Source organism: Chaetura pelagica, unplaced genomic scaffold (genome assembly GCF_000747805.2).
Source record: "Chaetura pelagica isolate M959 unplaced genomic scaffold, ChaPel_1.0 scaffold383, whole genome shotgun sequence".
NCBI classification, from domain to species: Eukaryota; Metazoa; Chordata; class Aves; order Apodiformes; family Apodidae; genus Chaetura; species Chaetura pelagica.
In genome coordinates this window covers 9,721-23,476 of record NW_009952804.1, presented here as the reverse complement: position 1 = coordinate 23,476, position 13,756 = coordinate 9,721, and the positions used below count along the sequence as shown (strand labels likewise).

The 13,756-nt window shown below is 49.7% G+C and overlaps 1 protein-coding gene across 1 annotated transcript in view; it reads left to right on the top strand.

Moving 5' to 3' along the window:
* Window positions 1-5,260, top strand: part of STC1 (stanniocalcin 1) — a 7,750-nt gene extending 2,490 nt beyond the window's left edge. The window contains exons 2-4 of the mRNA XM_009995014.1: window positions 109-251; window positions 1,219-1,430; window positions 4,990-5,260. Of these exons, the coding sequence (XP_009993316.1) occupies window positions 109-251; window positions 1,219-1,430; window positions 4,990-5,260 (626 nt within the window). The remainder of the gene's footprint in view (window positions 1-108; window positions 252-1,218; window positions 1,431-4,989) is intronic.
* The last annotated feature ends 8,496 nt before the right edge of the window (window positions 5,261-13,756 follow it).

The following is a 13,756-nucleotide window of genomic DNA, read 5'->3' as shown; positions in this document are numbered from 1 at the left end:
TCCCTCTCCCCCCAGCCCCCAAAAAAGCACAGGAGGCCACTGCTTGCCTTGCAGGTGTGCTGGAGAAGGGTGCTGGGTGGGTGCCTAACCCTGGGTCTCTCTTGGCAGCCGAGGTGGTCCGGTGCCTGAACAGTGCCCTCCAGGTGGGCTGTGGGGCTTTTGCCTGCCTGGAGAACTCCACGTGTGACACGGATGGCATGTATGACATCTGCAAGTCCTTCCTCTACAGTGCTGCTAAGTTTGACACTCAGGTACAGTACCCGTGGGAAGGGGATGGGAATAAAACCCTCCCTTGTCAGGGTTCCCTCCTCGTCTCCCTGTTCAGTAAAAGTGCTTTGGCAAGTCCTGAGACACCTGCTTAGATGCTGTGCTGAATGGATGCCTGGATGTCTCTGTCCTCGTGGAGATGGGGTCTGGGCAGGCTTAACCCTTCCTTTCTTGCAGCCCTTCCTGCTGCTTAGCTGCTCCTCTGAGCCATGGCTTTGGGTTTTGGCTGCAAAGGGATCCTTGGGGACTTATTTTCTCCCCTACATTTTCCACATGCTGTGTGCCATGTGTGAGGACTTGGCAAGGAGCCTCCTGTGGGGAGGAGAGCTAAGTTTCCTCTTCAGGAGGAAATAGAAATGTTCTTCTGGCTGTGTGACCTGGCACAGGGCTGGGATTTGGGTTGGAAGTCTTTGGGCCTGGGAATGCTCAGAGCAGCCTCTCTGGAGCTGCAGGGCCTGGCACTGTCATAGGTCATGGAATCACAACCATGGGGATGGTTTGGGTGGGAAGGGAGCTGAAAGCTCATCCAGATCCAACCCCCTGCATGGGCAGGGACACCTCCCACCAGCCCAGGCTGCTCCAAGCCCCATCCAACCTGCCCTTCAACACCCCCAGGGATGGGGCAGCCACAGCTTCCCTGGGCAACCTGGGCCAGGCTCTCACCACCCTCACGGTGAAGAACTTCTTCCCAAGGATCTAACCTAAACCTTTTGGGAAGAGGAGCTGGCTGTTCTCCCTGCATCCCAACTGAAGCTGCTGTGAACCCAACTGTGCAAGAATTATGAGCCTTTAGGGTCCAATTCCCCACCGTGCTTGGTTAGGGATCTCCAGCAGGTCTGTAATTGTAGCAAGGGTAATTAATAGCAGCCAGCCCCAGCTGAGCATCTCCTGATCTGTCCCTTCCTCTGGAATCTCTTTGCAAGTTGAAGTTTTTCCTTCTGTTTCCTTCAGGGAAAAGCTTTTGTGAAGGAAAGCTTGAAGTGCATCGCCAACGGGGTGACGTCCAAGGTGTTCCTGGCCATCAGGAGGTGCTCCACCTTCCAGAGGATGATCTCCGAGGTGCAGGAGGAGTGCTACAGCAAGCTGGACATGTGTGGCATCGCCAGGCGCAATCCTGAAGCCATCACTGAGGTGGTCCAGCTCCCCCACCAGTTCTCCAACAGGTAGGTGGAGTTTTCCCCTCTGCTGAAAGGGATGAAATGCGACCGTGTGAAGTGCAGAGGAAGGAATGAAGCAACTTGGTGGCCCTGCCCGTGCAGGGGGGTTGGGTCTAGATGGTCTTTCAGGTCCCTTCCAACCCAAAGCAGTCTGGGATTTGACAATTCTGATTCTCCCAGCCCTGATTTTCTCCCCACTGAGAGGGTGTTGGGCTCTGCTCCCTGCCCCAGGAAAGCTGGGGAGGGACATGGGACAAGGGCAGGGAGGGATGGGATGAGGGGGATGGATGAAAAGTGGGAGAGGGAGCTGGAGGTTGGAGCTGAGGAGGGAATTCTTTGGTGTGAGGGTGGTGAGAGCCTGGCCCAGGTTGCCCAGGGAAGCTGTGGCTGCCCCATCCCTGGGGGTGTTGAAGGGCAGGTTGGATGGGGCTTGGAGCAGCCTGGGCTGGTGGGAGGTGTCCCTGCCCATGCAGGGGGTTGGATCTGGATGAGCTTTCAGGTCCCTTCCCACCCAAAACCAGTCTGGAATTCTATTCCATGACTAACTTCTTACAAGCTCTAATACAGCTTAGCCTGAGCAATGCCTTGTGAAGTTTGAGCAGCATTCTTCTGCTTCTCTTTTTGGTAAAGACATTTATAAACATCTCCAGGGGAGAATGATAGAATGACCCACATGACTTCAAAGGCTGGAGTTGGTTTCAGTGTTAGCTCTTCTTGGTTTGAATGCAGTGGGATGGCAAACAGGTTTTAAATACCAAACCAGTTGGATTTTTAGGTGGCATCACTGGAATATTGAGCACTTTAGATCTTCACAAGCTGTTGCACCTTCATTCACTTCTCCAGCCAGCCCTGTTTGGGGTTTGTGGCACCTCTGACTTGCCCTGGCAATATGAAGGACTAGGAAAGCTGGAAGGGAAGCAGCAGGCAGGATCCTCTGTAACCTTATTCTGCCATGATCCCATAGTTCATGTTTCTGGGGATACTCTGGTGTCCTTCATGGTCTCTTTTAGGGTTGTCTTCATCCCTGTTCCATCCAGCAAAGGCTGCCTGCAGGAATGGGCACATCATGCTGCTCTCTGTGCTTGGTCTGAGCACTGAGCTGTCCTGTCCCCATCCTCCAAGGACAAGGGACAGGGAGAGGCTTCAGGGAGCTGCTGCAGTCTGCCCAGTCACGCTGCAAGGGCAGGGATTTCTTCCTCTAAATCCTGGAACAATCAGTGCTGAGTCTTGTGACTGGGATAAAAGGGATCTTTTTGAGCAGTTTGAGTCAATATGGTCTAGAATTTGAGTGCAAACAGAGCAAGCTGCAGTTTAAGATGTGGGCTGGGTGTGGTGAATAGTACAGCTCCTCTGGGGTGGCTGTTGGACTTGGTCTTGAAGCATTTTAAGCCTCCAGACCTGTCCTAGAACAGCTGCACAAGTGATACTTGGATGTTGCATCTCTGACCAGCATGAATTTCTTATAGAAAACTCTCTTGTAGATAAATCCAGAAAATTATTCTTGTGGGAAAGGGAAAATGATCCTTGTGTGTCTTTCCCCTCTTTCCCCCTCCCCCCCAAGGCACATTTGGGAGAGGTTTGAGTGTCCCCTGAGGGCTGGGACAAGGAGCAGGCAGCTCTGGTGGTGTCAGTGTTGGTCAGTTCACACAATGGGTTGTAGAGTTAAACTGCCCTTTTGGGGGGGCCCTGGGGTGAAGGGGGGACGTGTGGACACTTGGGTGAGGGAGGATGCAGTGACACTGGACGTGCTGGGGATGTTCCTCTCCATGGGCCAGTTCCTGAAGCAGAGCTGGTGGCTGCCCAAGGTGGAGAGAGCTCCTCCCCCACAGCCACCAGCCCTTGTTGGAGCCAAAGGATATTATGACATGTTGAGTAACAAAAGCAGCAGGATTTCCCAGCTAATAGTTTACACTGAGGGCTCCCAAAGCATCCTGCTTTCCCAGCCCCTGTCCCAACATAGCCATGGAATAAGAATGTGCCACTTGGCCTGGGACACCGAGAGGAAGTAGTTAAAGGTCATAGCATCTTCCTGTGATTTAATCTCATGGCAGGAGCAGGAGGAGAGGAAAGCCTTGTTGACTTTGCTGGCAGTTCAGCTACCGAAAGGCACTTGGGAGCTGTTTGATTGCAGCTCCAGCTCTGGAAAGCACCAGGCTGTGTTTGTGTGGCAGGAGCAGAGCAGAGGGAGGTGGACAGGATCTGTTCCTCCTGCCCTGCTGGAGTGGGGCTGATTCAGGCTGGACACATGGCTCACACAGATGTGTTCACCAGCAGCTGCTGGGCACACTTCAGAGCTTCATGTTAGGGCTGTGCTTCTCTATGCTCCCCTGTGCCAGAGCCTGCTCCTTTTGTGCTTCAAGTGCAGCAGAATCTTTACCCTCATCTGACCTCCACGGGCTGCTCGAAAGGCCAGAGCTGAGGGTTAGGAAAGGAGTTTGAATGTGAACTCTCATTTCCCTCTTCCTTCCCCTCCTCCACCTGCAGGTTATTCTCTTTTCTACTCCTGTGGAAAAATGTCACGGTGACCTTAAAGGCTTAAAATAAGTTCCCCATCGTCCTTTCAGGCAGGAGTAGCCCAGCAAATGTGGGGCTGCTCCTCTTTTCCCAACTTTCTCTCCTGGGGAAGATGTTCAGCTTTTTTTCACTTGCCAGCTGGGCTTTCCCTGCCCGAGCCAGCCATGCAGGCAGGGCTGTGCCAAGTCTACCAGAGCCCCATGGAGGATCAAACCTTGGAGCACTGTTCTCCACTTGGCTCCAGCAGCTCTGGGAAAGCAGATCAGCATCATTTCCTGGCTCCCTCCTTGGGCAGGGAACAGGTACTGGAGGCTGCTGGAAGGCAGCAGCAACAGGGCAAAGCAGAAGGTCCTCACTGGGGGGTTTCATGCATGGGCAGCTCGTTGGAAGTGACAGCTGATTGCATGTCCTGAAGATCTGTCCCCCAGAAATACAGGCATCTGGCAGGCTCAGAGTTGGGCTGAGTTTGCTTCTGCCTCTTCTGGTCCATTGCAGAGGGAGGGGAAGGGAGAGGGATGGAAGGGAAGGGTGCCAGAGGGATGGGTACATGCATGGGAAGGGTCTTGCTGGCTCAGACCAGTGGTCTCTCTGGTGTCCTGTCCTGTATTATCTGTCAGTTAGAAAGTTGCCATTATTTTTCTTCCTAAACCTCTAGGAACTCAGGTTGTTTAGCAGAGAGTGAAACACCCACTGAAGCCAAGTCCTGGGTCATGTCAGGTCCTTGTTCTCCCCTCCCTCCCCACCCACCAGGATCCAGGCACAAGGATCCCTTGTGCCTATAGCCTTGCCTCCCAGAGCTGGAGCAGCTGCACTCTTGGGATGGTTACATGACCTGTTGAACAGGTGATGTGTCCCTTCTCCATCTCACGGGCCCAGCAGCTCCAGCTCAGGGCACTTGGGAGGAACCGCCCGTCGTGCGCGGCGGGGAAACCCGTTTCCTACCCCAATCTGAACGACTTAAAAACCTCTTGATTCTCACCATCTCCTGCCTTGAGATCAGCTCTCACCTTGTCTCCTTGCCGTGGAGTAACGGGTGGTAACTCTGGTGCAGGTATTACAACAAGCTGGTGAGGAGCTTATTGGAGTGCGACGACGAGACCGTCAACACCATCAAGGACAGCTTGATGGAGAAGATTGGGCCCAACATGGCCAGCCTCTTCCACCTGCTGCAGACTGACCAGTGCTCCCAGGGCCACCCGCGGGCTGACTTCGCCAGGAGACGCATCTCAGAGCCTCAGAAGCTCAAACTCTACCTGAGGAACCTGCGAGGTGAGGGGACCAGCCCGGCCCACGCGAAGCGCAGCTCCCACGAGAGCACCTAACGCCCCGGGGAGCCCCGCTGGGTGTGCAAGGGATGCTGAGCACCACCAAAGTCATGCACCCAAACCAAGTAGTACTGTAGCTAGTTTTCATAGCAACCAGGAACTGGTTTTAGGTCTAGGCAGTCATCTTTTCTATTCCTCTGGAACACAAAAACCCTCTTGCATGGGTCTCGCGTTCGGTGTCTCAGCTTTCCCGCCGTCCAAATGTCTCCATCTCTTTTGCTTTGTCCCCCTCCCACAGAAAGACACCCCGAAACAATCTGAGTCTTAAGTAGAACCCTGCAGTAGTCAGACTCCAAACTCGGAGTGTCTCGTAGCACTGACACCATCCAAGATTTGGCAGCAGGGAGAAGGACTTGTTCTCTCTGGCCGTAAGCTGGGAGGAGATGATAGATGCACTAATAACTCTTGCACATCCTAAAGGTATCAGTGGAATTCGTGTTATGAATCTGTGCTGGCCATGGACGAATATGAATGTCATCTTCCTGGTCTCTTAGTGTCCTACAACCCTCATCCTTCCACCACAGCTCCCTTGAACCCGTTGATTGACCCAACTCACTGTAGCTGGGGGGTGATTCTAGTGACCGTGACCTGGCACCAGGGTGCAAAATGAGCTACAACCCACACACCCATCCTGCCCCCTGACACACACCCAGCCAGGAAAGGAACATTTTGTACTAGGGAAATGATTACAAGAGGTGCCAGTTGATGGTTGAAGCTAGTCAGAAGGTTACATAATCTTGCATTGTATTTAAAAGCTAACATCTATGTACTGTATTTAACTGTCTAAAGCTTTAAAAGAAATCTTAACAAACAAACAAACAAATACCAAGCCCTGTCTTAAGACTAGAGTATTAAAGGTCTTGCTCTAACTGTGGTATAAATAGTTTTAAAATCTGTCATGTACTGTACATAAATTCCACGAGAGTCTGCTTAAAAGAAGCAGAATATAAGAACTTTATTGCATAAACTTAGTTTTGTACCTTAGCTATTTGGGTTTTTTTCCTGGAAACAGTATCTCTGTCCTATTCAAGAGTTCACATTCTACTCTGTGGCCTTTTTGTAATGGAAGAGAGGAAATGTTTAGGGCAGGAATGATGAAGACAGGGCCAGGAAGGAGCCTCTCAGAGTTAGGGAAGGGAAAGAAAAAGAAGGGAAGAAAAGAAAAGAAAAGAAAAGAAAGAAAAGAAAAGAAAAGAAAAGAAAAGAAAAGAAAAGAAAAGAAAAGAAAAGAAAAGAAAAGAAAAGAAAAGAAAAGAAAAGAAAAGAAAAGAAAAGAAAAGAAAAAGAGAAAAGAAAAACAGTCTGGCCAGTCTTGTGTCCTCAGAGCTTTTGGGGACTTCATGAACAAAAAGCTGCTTTGGGATCTCATAGCTCCACAGGGGTAAAAACTTCCAGTAGAAAGTTGATTTCTGGGAGAAGGCAGGGAAAAAAACCCAACCAACCACCAACCCAAATCCTTCCATTCTGTTGGGCTTCAGAAGCAGCTCCATCCCTGCCTGCAGAGCCACATGGGCTGGGGATTTTCCTCCCCTGGGGCTGGGGGCTCCCCCAGGCTCTGCCCAGCAGCTGGGGCTTCAGGGAGCCAAATAAAAAACCCCCATGGTGGCATGTGATCCCCCATGCTCCAGATCTACCCATGAGAGTCCATCTGCAGAGTGGATGACTCTTCCTCAACTAGTCAGAGAGCTCATCAAGGAGGGATCTCTTTTTCTTCTCAAAAAAAAATAATCTAAAGCAATATAACTTCTTCTTTTTATTCTTTTTTTTTAATTATTCTTTTTCTTTAAAACCACAAAGCCTTTAAACAAGAACTTGCTGCTAATATATTGAAACCAGATGCAGTGGCAGCATTGCTAGTGTTGCTGCCTTCATGAAATGTAGCCCCAAAAAGTGCTGTCATAAAATGGCAAGAGGCAAACCCCCCCCCCCGTTGCTGATGGTAGAGGGTGGTTGTTGTTGTTATCATTATTATGATTAATAATAATTGTTAATACTCTGAATCGTGGCGTCCAGGGCAAGCAGGGTGGACATCTCACAGCCACGATGTCCATGGAGATGCTCCTCATGGCTTCTCTTTGTGCCCCCATTCCTAGGACAACCCCAAGGAGGTGGATGACGTTGCTGCGGGGCTGGGGAGGAGGGTTTGCTCACCCCCGAGCCTTCCCTTTCTTTGGGTTGTCATGAACCTTGTCTTCCCAGTGGGAATTCCAGCTTCTCGTCCCCTGAAATCCAGGTGGGAAGACCATCTGGGAAAATAAAGAATTCCCCCCTGGGTTCCATTTGGGGTGACAGGTGAAGATCACCTGGGCCAACCAAAGCTCTGCCTCTCCTGCCGCTGGGAACGCGTCGGGTGTGGGAGGGAGGGAGAGAGGGAGGGATCCTGGGCTGCACCCCCAAATCCTTGGGCTGCTGGGACATCCCACTGGTGTTCCTGGCTGCAGCAGGAGGGCAGCTCCACATCCATCAGCTCCCAGGGCTTCACCTGGTCTAACTTTTGCCATCCAGCCCAAAGCTGGTTGGGTTGAAACTCTTCCCCGGGGGACACGGAGGTGGGAGAAGCCCTTCCCACCCAGGATTTGGGTGGGTTGAACGAGGTGAGAGAAGTTCCCCTGGGGCTGGGGAAGGAGCCTCAAGATTAAGTCCAGCTATTTCACCTTTTATTTAATCTCTGATGCTTCCTATTTTTTTTAATCTTGCCTTCATTGCAAAGTGATTTCTCTCTTGGGGGCGGGGAGGGGCTTCTCTAGAAACGTTTGCATGATTCTCCTTGTGATTTGTTTGCACTTTAGGTGTTTTGTGCCATTATCAAGTTGCATTGTGTATTTATAATTTAAAGATACCTAGAAGGGGGAAGAGAGTTTGGGTTTGTTTGGGGTTTTTTTTGTTGTTGTTATTTTGCTGAGTACTGGAATAAACAGTGAGCATATCTGGTATATGTCATTATTTATTGTTTAAATTACATTTTTAAAGCTCAGTGTGTTCATATAAAGGTTATTTGAAACATATCATAGTAATGAGAAAGATGCAAGTTATTTTCTTTGCTTATTTTTATAATTAAAGATGCATAACATAATGAGGCCTATGTTGGATTTTTCTTCTGCAATGAAATAAAATGTCAAATTGAAGGGGTTTGAGTGTCTTGGCTCTTTCATCCAACCTTCCTGTGAGTGCTGAGTGTGGTGCTACCAACAAGCAGGTGGTTGAACTTGCCTGGGACTCAGCTTTGTAGCTTTCTATGTCTGCCCTGGATTCTGAATAACTGATAAAATTAAGGCAGAACCATTTGGGAATGAATAAGCCCCAACAGCATTGCAGGAAAAATAAAATACCTTGACTTTGGCTTTGATGTCCATGTAAATCTGCATTTACACTTCATGCAGGAAATCTCCAATTTCCAGTGGAAGATGAAAAAAAACCCCATTTAATACTCAAAAGAAGAGTGGCAGAGTAAGACTTGCTGCTCCAAAAGGTGCTGCAGAGTTTAAGGAGCTATTTTCCCCCCATTACAGGCTTGTCCAAGAGAACCAAAGAATAAATATCTGCAATACAAGGTGGGTTAAAAAAAAATCCATCAATCTCTTCTTCCTTCTTGTTCTCCCCAGCAAATGGAAAATATTCCTTTCAAAAGGAGCTGCTGAAACTTTGCTGGTGTTGAAACCTCTTTTTAGTTGGAAGCAAAGTTCATAATAAGCTACAGTCAATGAGCAAAAATCTGACTTTGTCCCTCTTTGCTAACAAATAATAAGTGAAAAGCAAAAGGGATGAGTAAGAAATGTCCCTGGGCATTGAAGCCCTGAGGGTTCCCAGGGGATACACACCCAGCTCCCCTCTGAGTCAAGTGCTGCCGAGTCACCCCACATGCTTTGGGGCATGGATGTCACCCCCTGATCTGTTCATTTTGCTTTTCCATGAGGAGGGATCCCCAAAAAATCACCTGCTGGGCACGTGGAGCCACTTACCTGCCACGCTGGTCGTTGGGGTGGTGGTGTTATTGTTGTTAGTCTTGATATATGATGATAATATAGTATCTTCTATAATTTATCTCTCAGCTTCAGTGTTAATCTTTGAAGAGCTCTTGCTGAAGATCTGGGAATGGATGGACATGGTTTCCTTGGATTTTCTGCCTTAGATATCAGGCTTTCAGTAAGAGCAAGGAGACCTGTTCACAGGCTCAGTAAGAAAAGCTGCCTCCTCTGAGCCTGAAAACCCCCCTGTGCCTTCAGGGCACTTTGCAGATGGTTCCCACCACTACAAGTAACACTGTCCATGCAGTGTTGGTACATGTTATTAAATATGATTAAATAGATGAATAATCATAGCTTAGAATTGAATGGCAAATTTTTTTCCCTGCCCCCCCCAGCTGCCACAATAATTCTGAAGTGCAACAACTTCTCCCCAGTTAGCAAAAAGAAAGAATAAGAAATAAATCATGCTTAGGCCAGTGCTGGTTTGATTTATTTCCCCAAAAAAATGGCCACAGAAGCTGAGGTCTGACCCAAAAAAATGCCCAGGGTAAAGAGGGAGCAGCTCCTGGGAGAGGAAATCTCAGCTGGATGGTGATGGGGAGCTCAGGGCACCTGAAAGTCCTGGTTATCATCTTCAGGTGGAACAAACAGAGCAGGAGTTAATTTGATTTGGCCCAGGCCCAAAGCACAGGAGTGACTGAGGTTCTTGTCCTTTTTTTTAAATTTCATTATGAAACCAGGGGGAAAAAAAAAGAGTTTCAGGTTTTCCTGGTTCCTCAGCCCTTCCTGCTCCCTGTGCTGAGCGTGAGGGGAGAGGGAGGTGGGATCTTCAGCACCTGGAGTGACACTGGGCAAAGGGATTGGGGGGCAAAATTTGGGAGCAGCCTTTGCTTCCTGCCTCTTGTGAATGCAGGAAAAAAGAAGGGCAGGAAAAGGAAGAAATGACAATCTAAGAAGGGACATTGTCTTGGCCACCCTGATTCAGCCCCTGTGACTGGGAATATGAAAGGAGGTTGAAAATAAAATATAATAATAATAATAATAATAATAATAATAATAATAATAATAATAATAAGAAGAAGAAGAAGAAGTAGTGAGGTCAGATGCTAAAAATATAAGTGTAAAGAAATGGGCTCTGCAGTGGTTGTTCCCACCACGTGTGGTTGGAGGGGTGAGATGCAGAAGAAATTCCAGTGGAACCAGATTTGAGGCTGTTCCAACCCAGGGAACTCACAGCTGAGCTTGGCACATATTCCAGTGCAAAGCAATGACCCAGAATGATCCTGATGGATCTTTGGAGGGGGGATCTGGAGATTTCTGCTGGAAATCCCTCTTTTCCAAGGTCTGATTGGAGGGACCCAGCAGGTGAGGGATGCTCACAGAGAAGAAACCACTCACAAGAATCCCTTTCTTTCAACTCACCAGCACTTCCCAAGGAGACAACCCATCCCTGCCCAAACCTGTGCTGCACAAAGCTTGGGATCCTGCTGGAAAAAGCCAAGTCAGGGATTGCAAAGCAGGTGAGATCACTTTGCCTTTAACCCCCTCATCTCAGGGATGCAGAAGGATCCACCACACAAGTGCCTGGAGAACCTTAGGCAGAAAACACCTGTGAGAGAGGCAGGACTTTTATTCCAGGCAGCAGCTGGAAAAACTAGTAGAACCTGTATGACCTCATGAGAGGGGGGGGGAAATGTAATTATTTTCACACAGGATTATTTTTTTCCCCCCCTCTTTGGTTTTTATTGTTAAGCTGGAATGCCAGGAGAGCCTAGATTGCAAGGGATGATCCCTGGTAGCTGCTCCTTCCCACTTCCCCCTCCAGCCTCTCCCCTGTGGGTCTGGGCAGACCAAATAGTTATTTAAAGAGGGAAAAAAAAATAGAAATAAATCATTGAATGGAAATTACCACCCCTTCTCCAGCCAGGAGAAAAATTCCAGTTGGTTCCTGTTGGTTATTTTTCATAAAATGGGGTTTTTTTAGGGGCTGCAAAACCAAATCCCTGCTCTTCCCCCAAGGTGCTGTTTGGTTTGGAGCCACCAGCAGGGCTCAATAAAATCACCAGCCCCTCGTGCCCAAACCCTAGCACAGTTTTATTCCCAGCTGGGGATTTCAGACAGCCCAAACCAGCAGAAAGAGTCCAGCTATTTATTTTGATTCCTGTCCTGCTAATTAACCTTGGGAGGGTGGGTTTTGTTTTTGAAAAAAAAAAGTCTCTTTCTCTGTTGTTTGCTGAACTTTCACATGTGTTTCTTAGAATCACTTTTCTTCTCTGGCCCTGAGTTTTATGGGAAGGAGGTGTCTGTCTGTGGGATTTGGAGCTCACATTTGTGCCTAATTATCCAAAAAAAAAAAGCCCCTTTGATCTTTTCCTAAATAGCCCTTTATTCCCAGAGCCAGGGGGAGGCTCGTGGCCCCCACGGGGGGAGGGATGGAAATGGAAATGAAGATGTAAATTACTCCTTCACTGCCTCTTTAAGTGACTTCTTTTAGAAAGCAGATTCATCTGAGCCAGGAGAGGTGAGGGATGCAGATGTTTGATCATCTCCTCCCATGGTGTTTGCTGGCTCCTTCCACCAGTTGCCTGCCCCATCCATCCCATCCATCCCCTCCACCCTGGCTGGGCAGGACATGGAGGGAGATTTTTTTCCTTCCTCTGGGCACAGGCACCTTCAGGAAGAGGGAAGGAGGAGGCTGAGAATCCCAGCAGCTCCAGGAAATGTGTCTGTCTTGCCTGAGCTGCCGTGGATGAGTCAGGAGAGACGCACGAGCCTTTTCCTCCTCGTCACTCTCCTGGGGACAAACACTCCAGCCCCTCCAACGTGGGTCAAGCTTTGATGGATGGAGCTGAAGATGTTTTATCAGAGGAAAAGAACTCCAGGCAGATCCACCCACCGAGCTCCCCCCAAGGGAGATGCACCAGCTGGATTGCCAGGTCAGGGAGCAAACACTTCCCTTAAGGATGGGGAGTGGTACCTTCTGGCTGTGAAAAAATGAGATTACCAGAAGGGCAATGTTGGTTTTTCCTCTGGTGTGGAAAGGCATCCTGCTCTGCTCCCAGCATTGTGCAGCTTTGTCCTCCCTAGGGCTGGGTTTGGAGTTCACAGGGTCTGAGCCCATCATGAGTCACTAAGCAGAGTCAAGCACAAGGGACCCTTTGAGGCCTCCGGACCCCCCAGCACCCATGGGAAGATCAGCAGCCAGAGGAATTTCCCACAAATACCCAGGATTTCCCCAGCATTCCCTTTTTTGGGGGAATTCAAGCCACTTTGGTGAAACCCAGGTTTCAGCTTCCAGGTGTTCAGCAAGGCTGGAAAAGCAGATGGAGCCCAGCAGAGACAACTCCAGCCCAGCAAATCGGCTCCCAAAAAGTCCTGTTCATCCTGGGATGAGTCCAACTGAGCCAAACTCAGGATGGATTTGGGTCAAGCCAGAAAGCCTGGAGATGCTCTCATCTTGATGAAGCATTTTAGGTGCCCAGCTCAGCTGCAAGTTGATTTTGAAGACAATTCTTGATGGAATCTGAAGAGGTTTGGGATTCAGGCGTTGTGGCAAAGGGCAAATCCCAACCAAAAGCCTTCCCAGCTTCCCTGCATCAGCCCTTGCACAGCATCACTCCCAGGGTTTCTCATGCAGCTCTGGGGCTGTCAGGAAACCAGGAAGAAAGGAAAGGAAGTAAAAAAAAACAAGGCAAAGAGTTTTTGATCCCACTCACCCCCTTCCCCCCCCACAGCACTGATGCTGCACCTGAAAACTGGGAATGCTCTCAAATCCAGCCTGGATTGAAAGCAGAGAGGAGGTGAGTCAGGGCAGAGCCTCATCTCTCTACATCCTTGGGGAGGGGTTGATTTGATTGTTGCCACCCCAGTGCCCAAATTGTTCCCCAAACTGGGGCTTCAACCACCTCATGGCAAAGCTCCTCGTCACCCCCATCCCAACCCCTTCCCTGCCGTGCTCAACTACCCCCAAAAAAACCCCCAGACAGGCAGATTGCAGAACAACCAGCCCACCAACAGGTTGATTTCTCCAAACCCAGAAAAACCCCAAACCCCACCAGGGGAGGATTTGCTTTCCTCCAAGAGAGCTGTGCTGTGTTCTCAGCTGGTCCGGCCGCCCCCGGCGTCCCCCCCAGCTCCCAGGGCTGCTGGCAGAGCTCTAAAGATAGATCCCAGCAAAGATTATCAGCCCCAGCAGTATTAATAGGAGGCAGCTGCTCTTTAAAAGAAGCCTTTTTAAATAAGGTGAAGAAACTTTGTTGTATTTTTAAAAGCCTTTTTAAGTGAGGCAGGAAAACCCCCCCTCCTCTGTGCACCCCCCGAGCCTGCAACCCCAGCACCAGGTGATGCCTCAGCCCTGGGTTGGCCCTTTTTGTCCCCCCCCCAGCTTGCTGAAAGCAGCTCTCCCATCCTCCCCGGGGCAGGGGACATGGCTCTGTCCCTCCTTCAGCCCAAAAAAGGGGGGGTTGGTGGCAGGGTTGTGGAGCTGGGATGTGCCAGCCCCCCCCCTCCCCAGGCTCTGCAGAAGGAC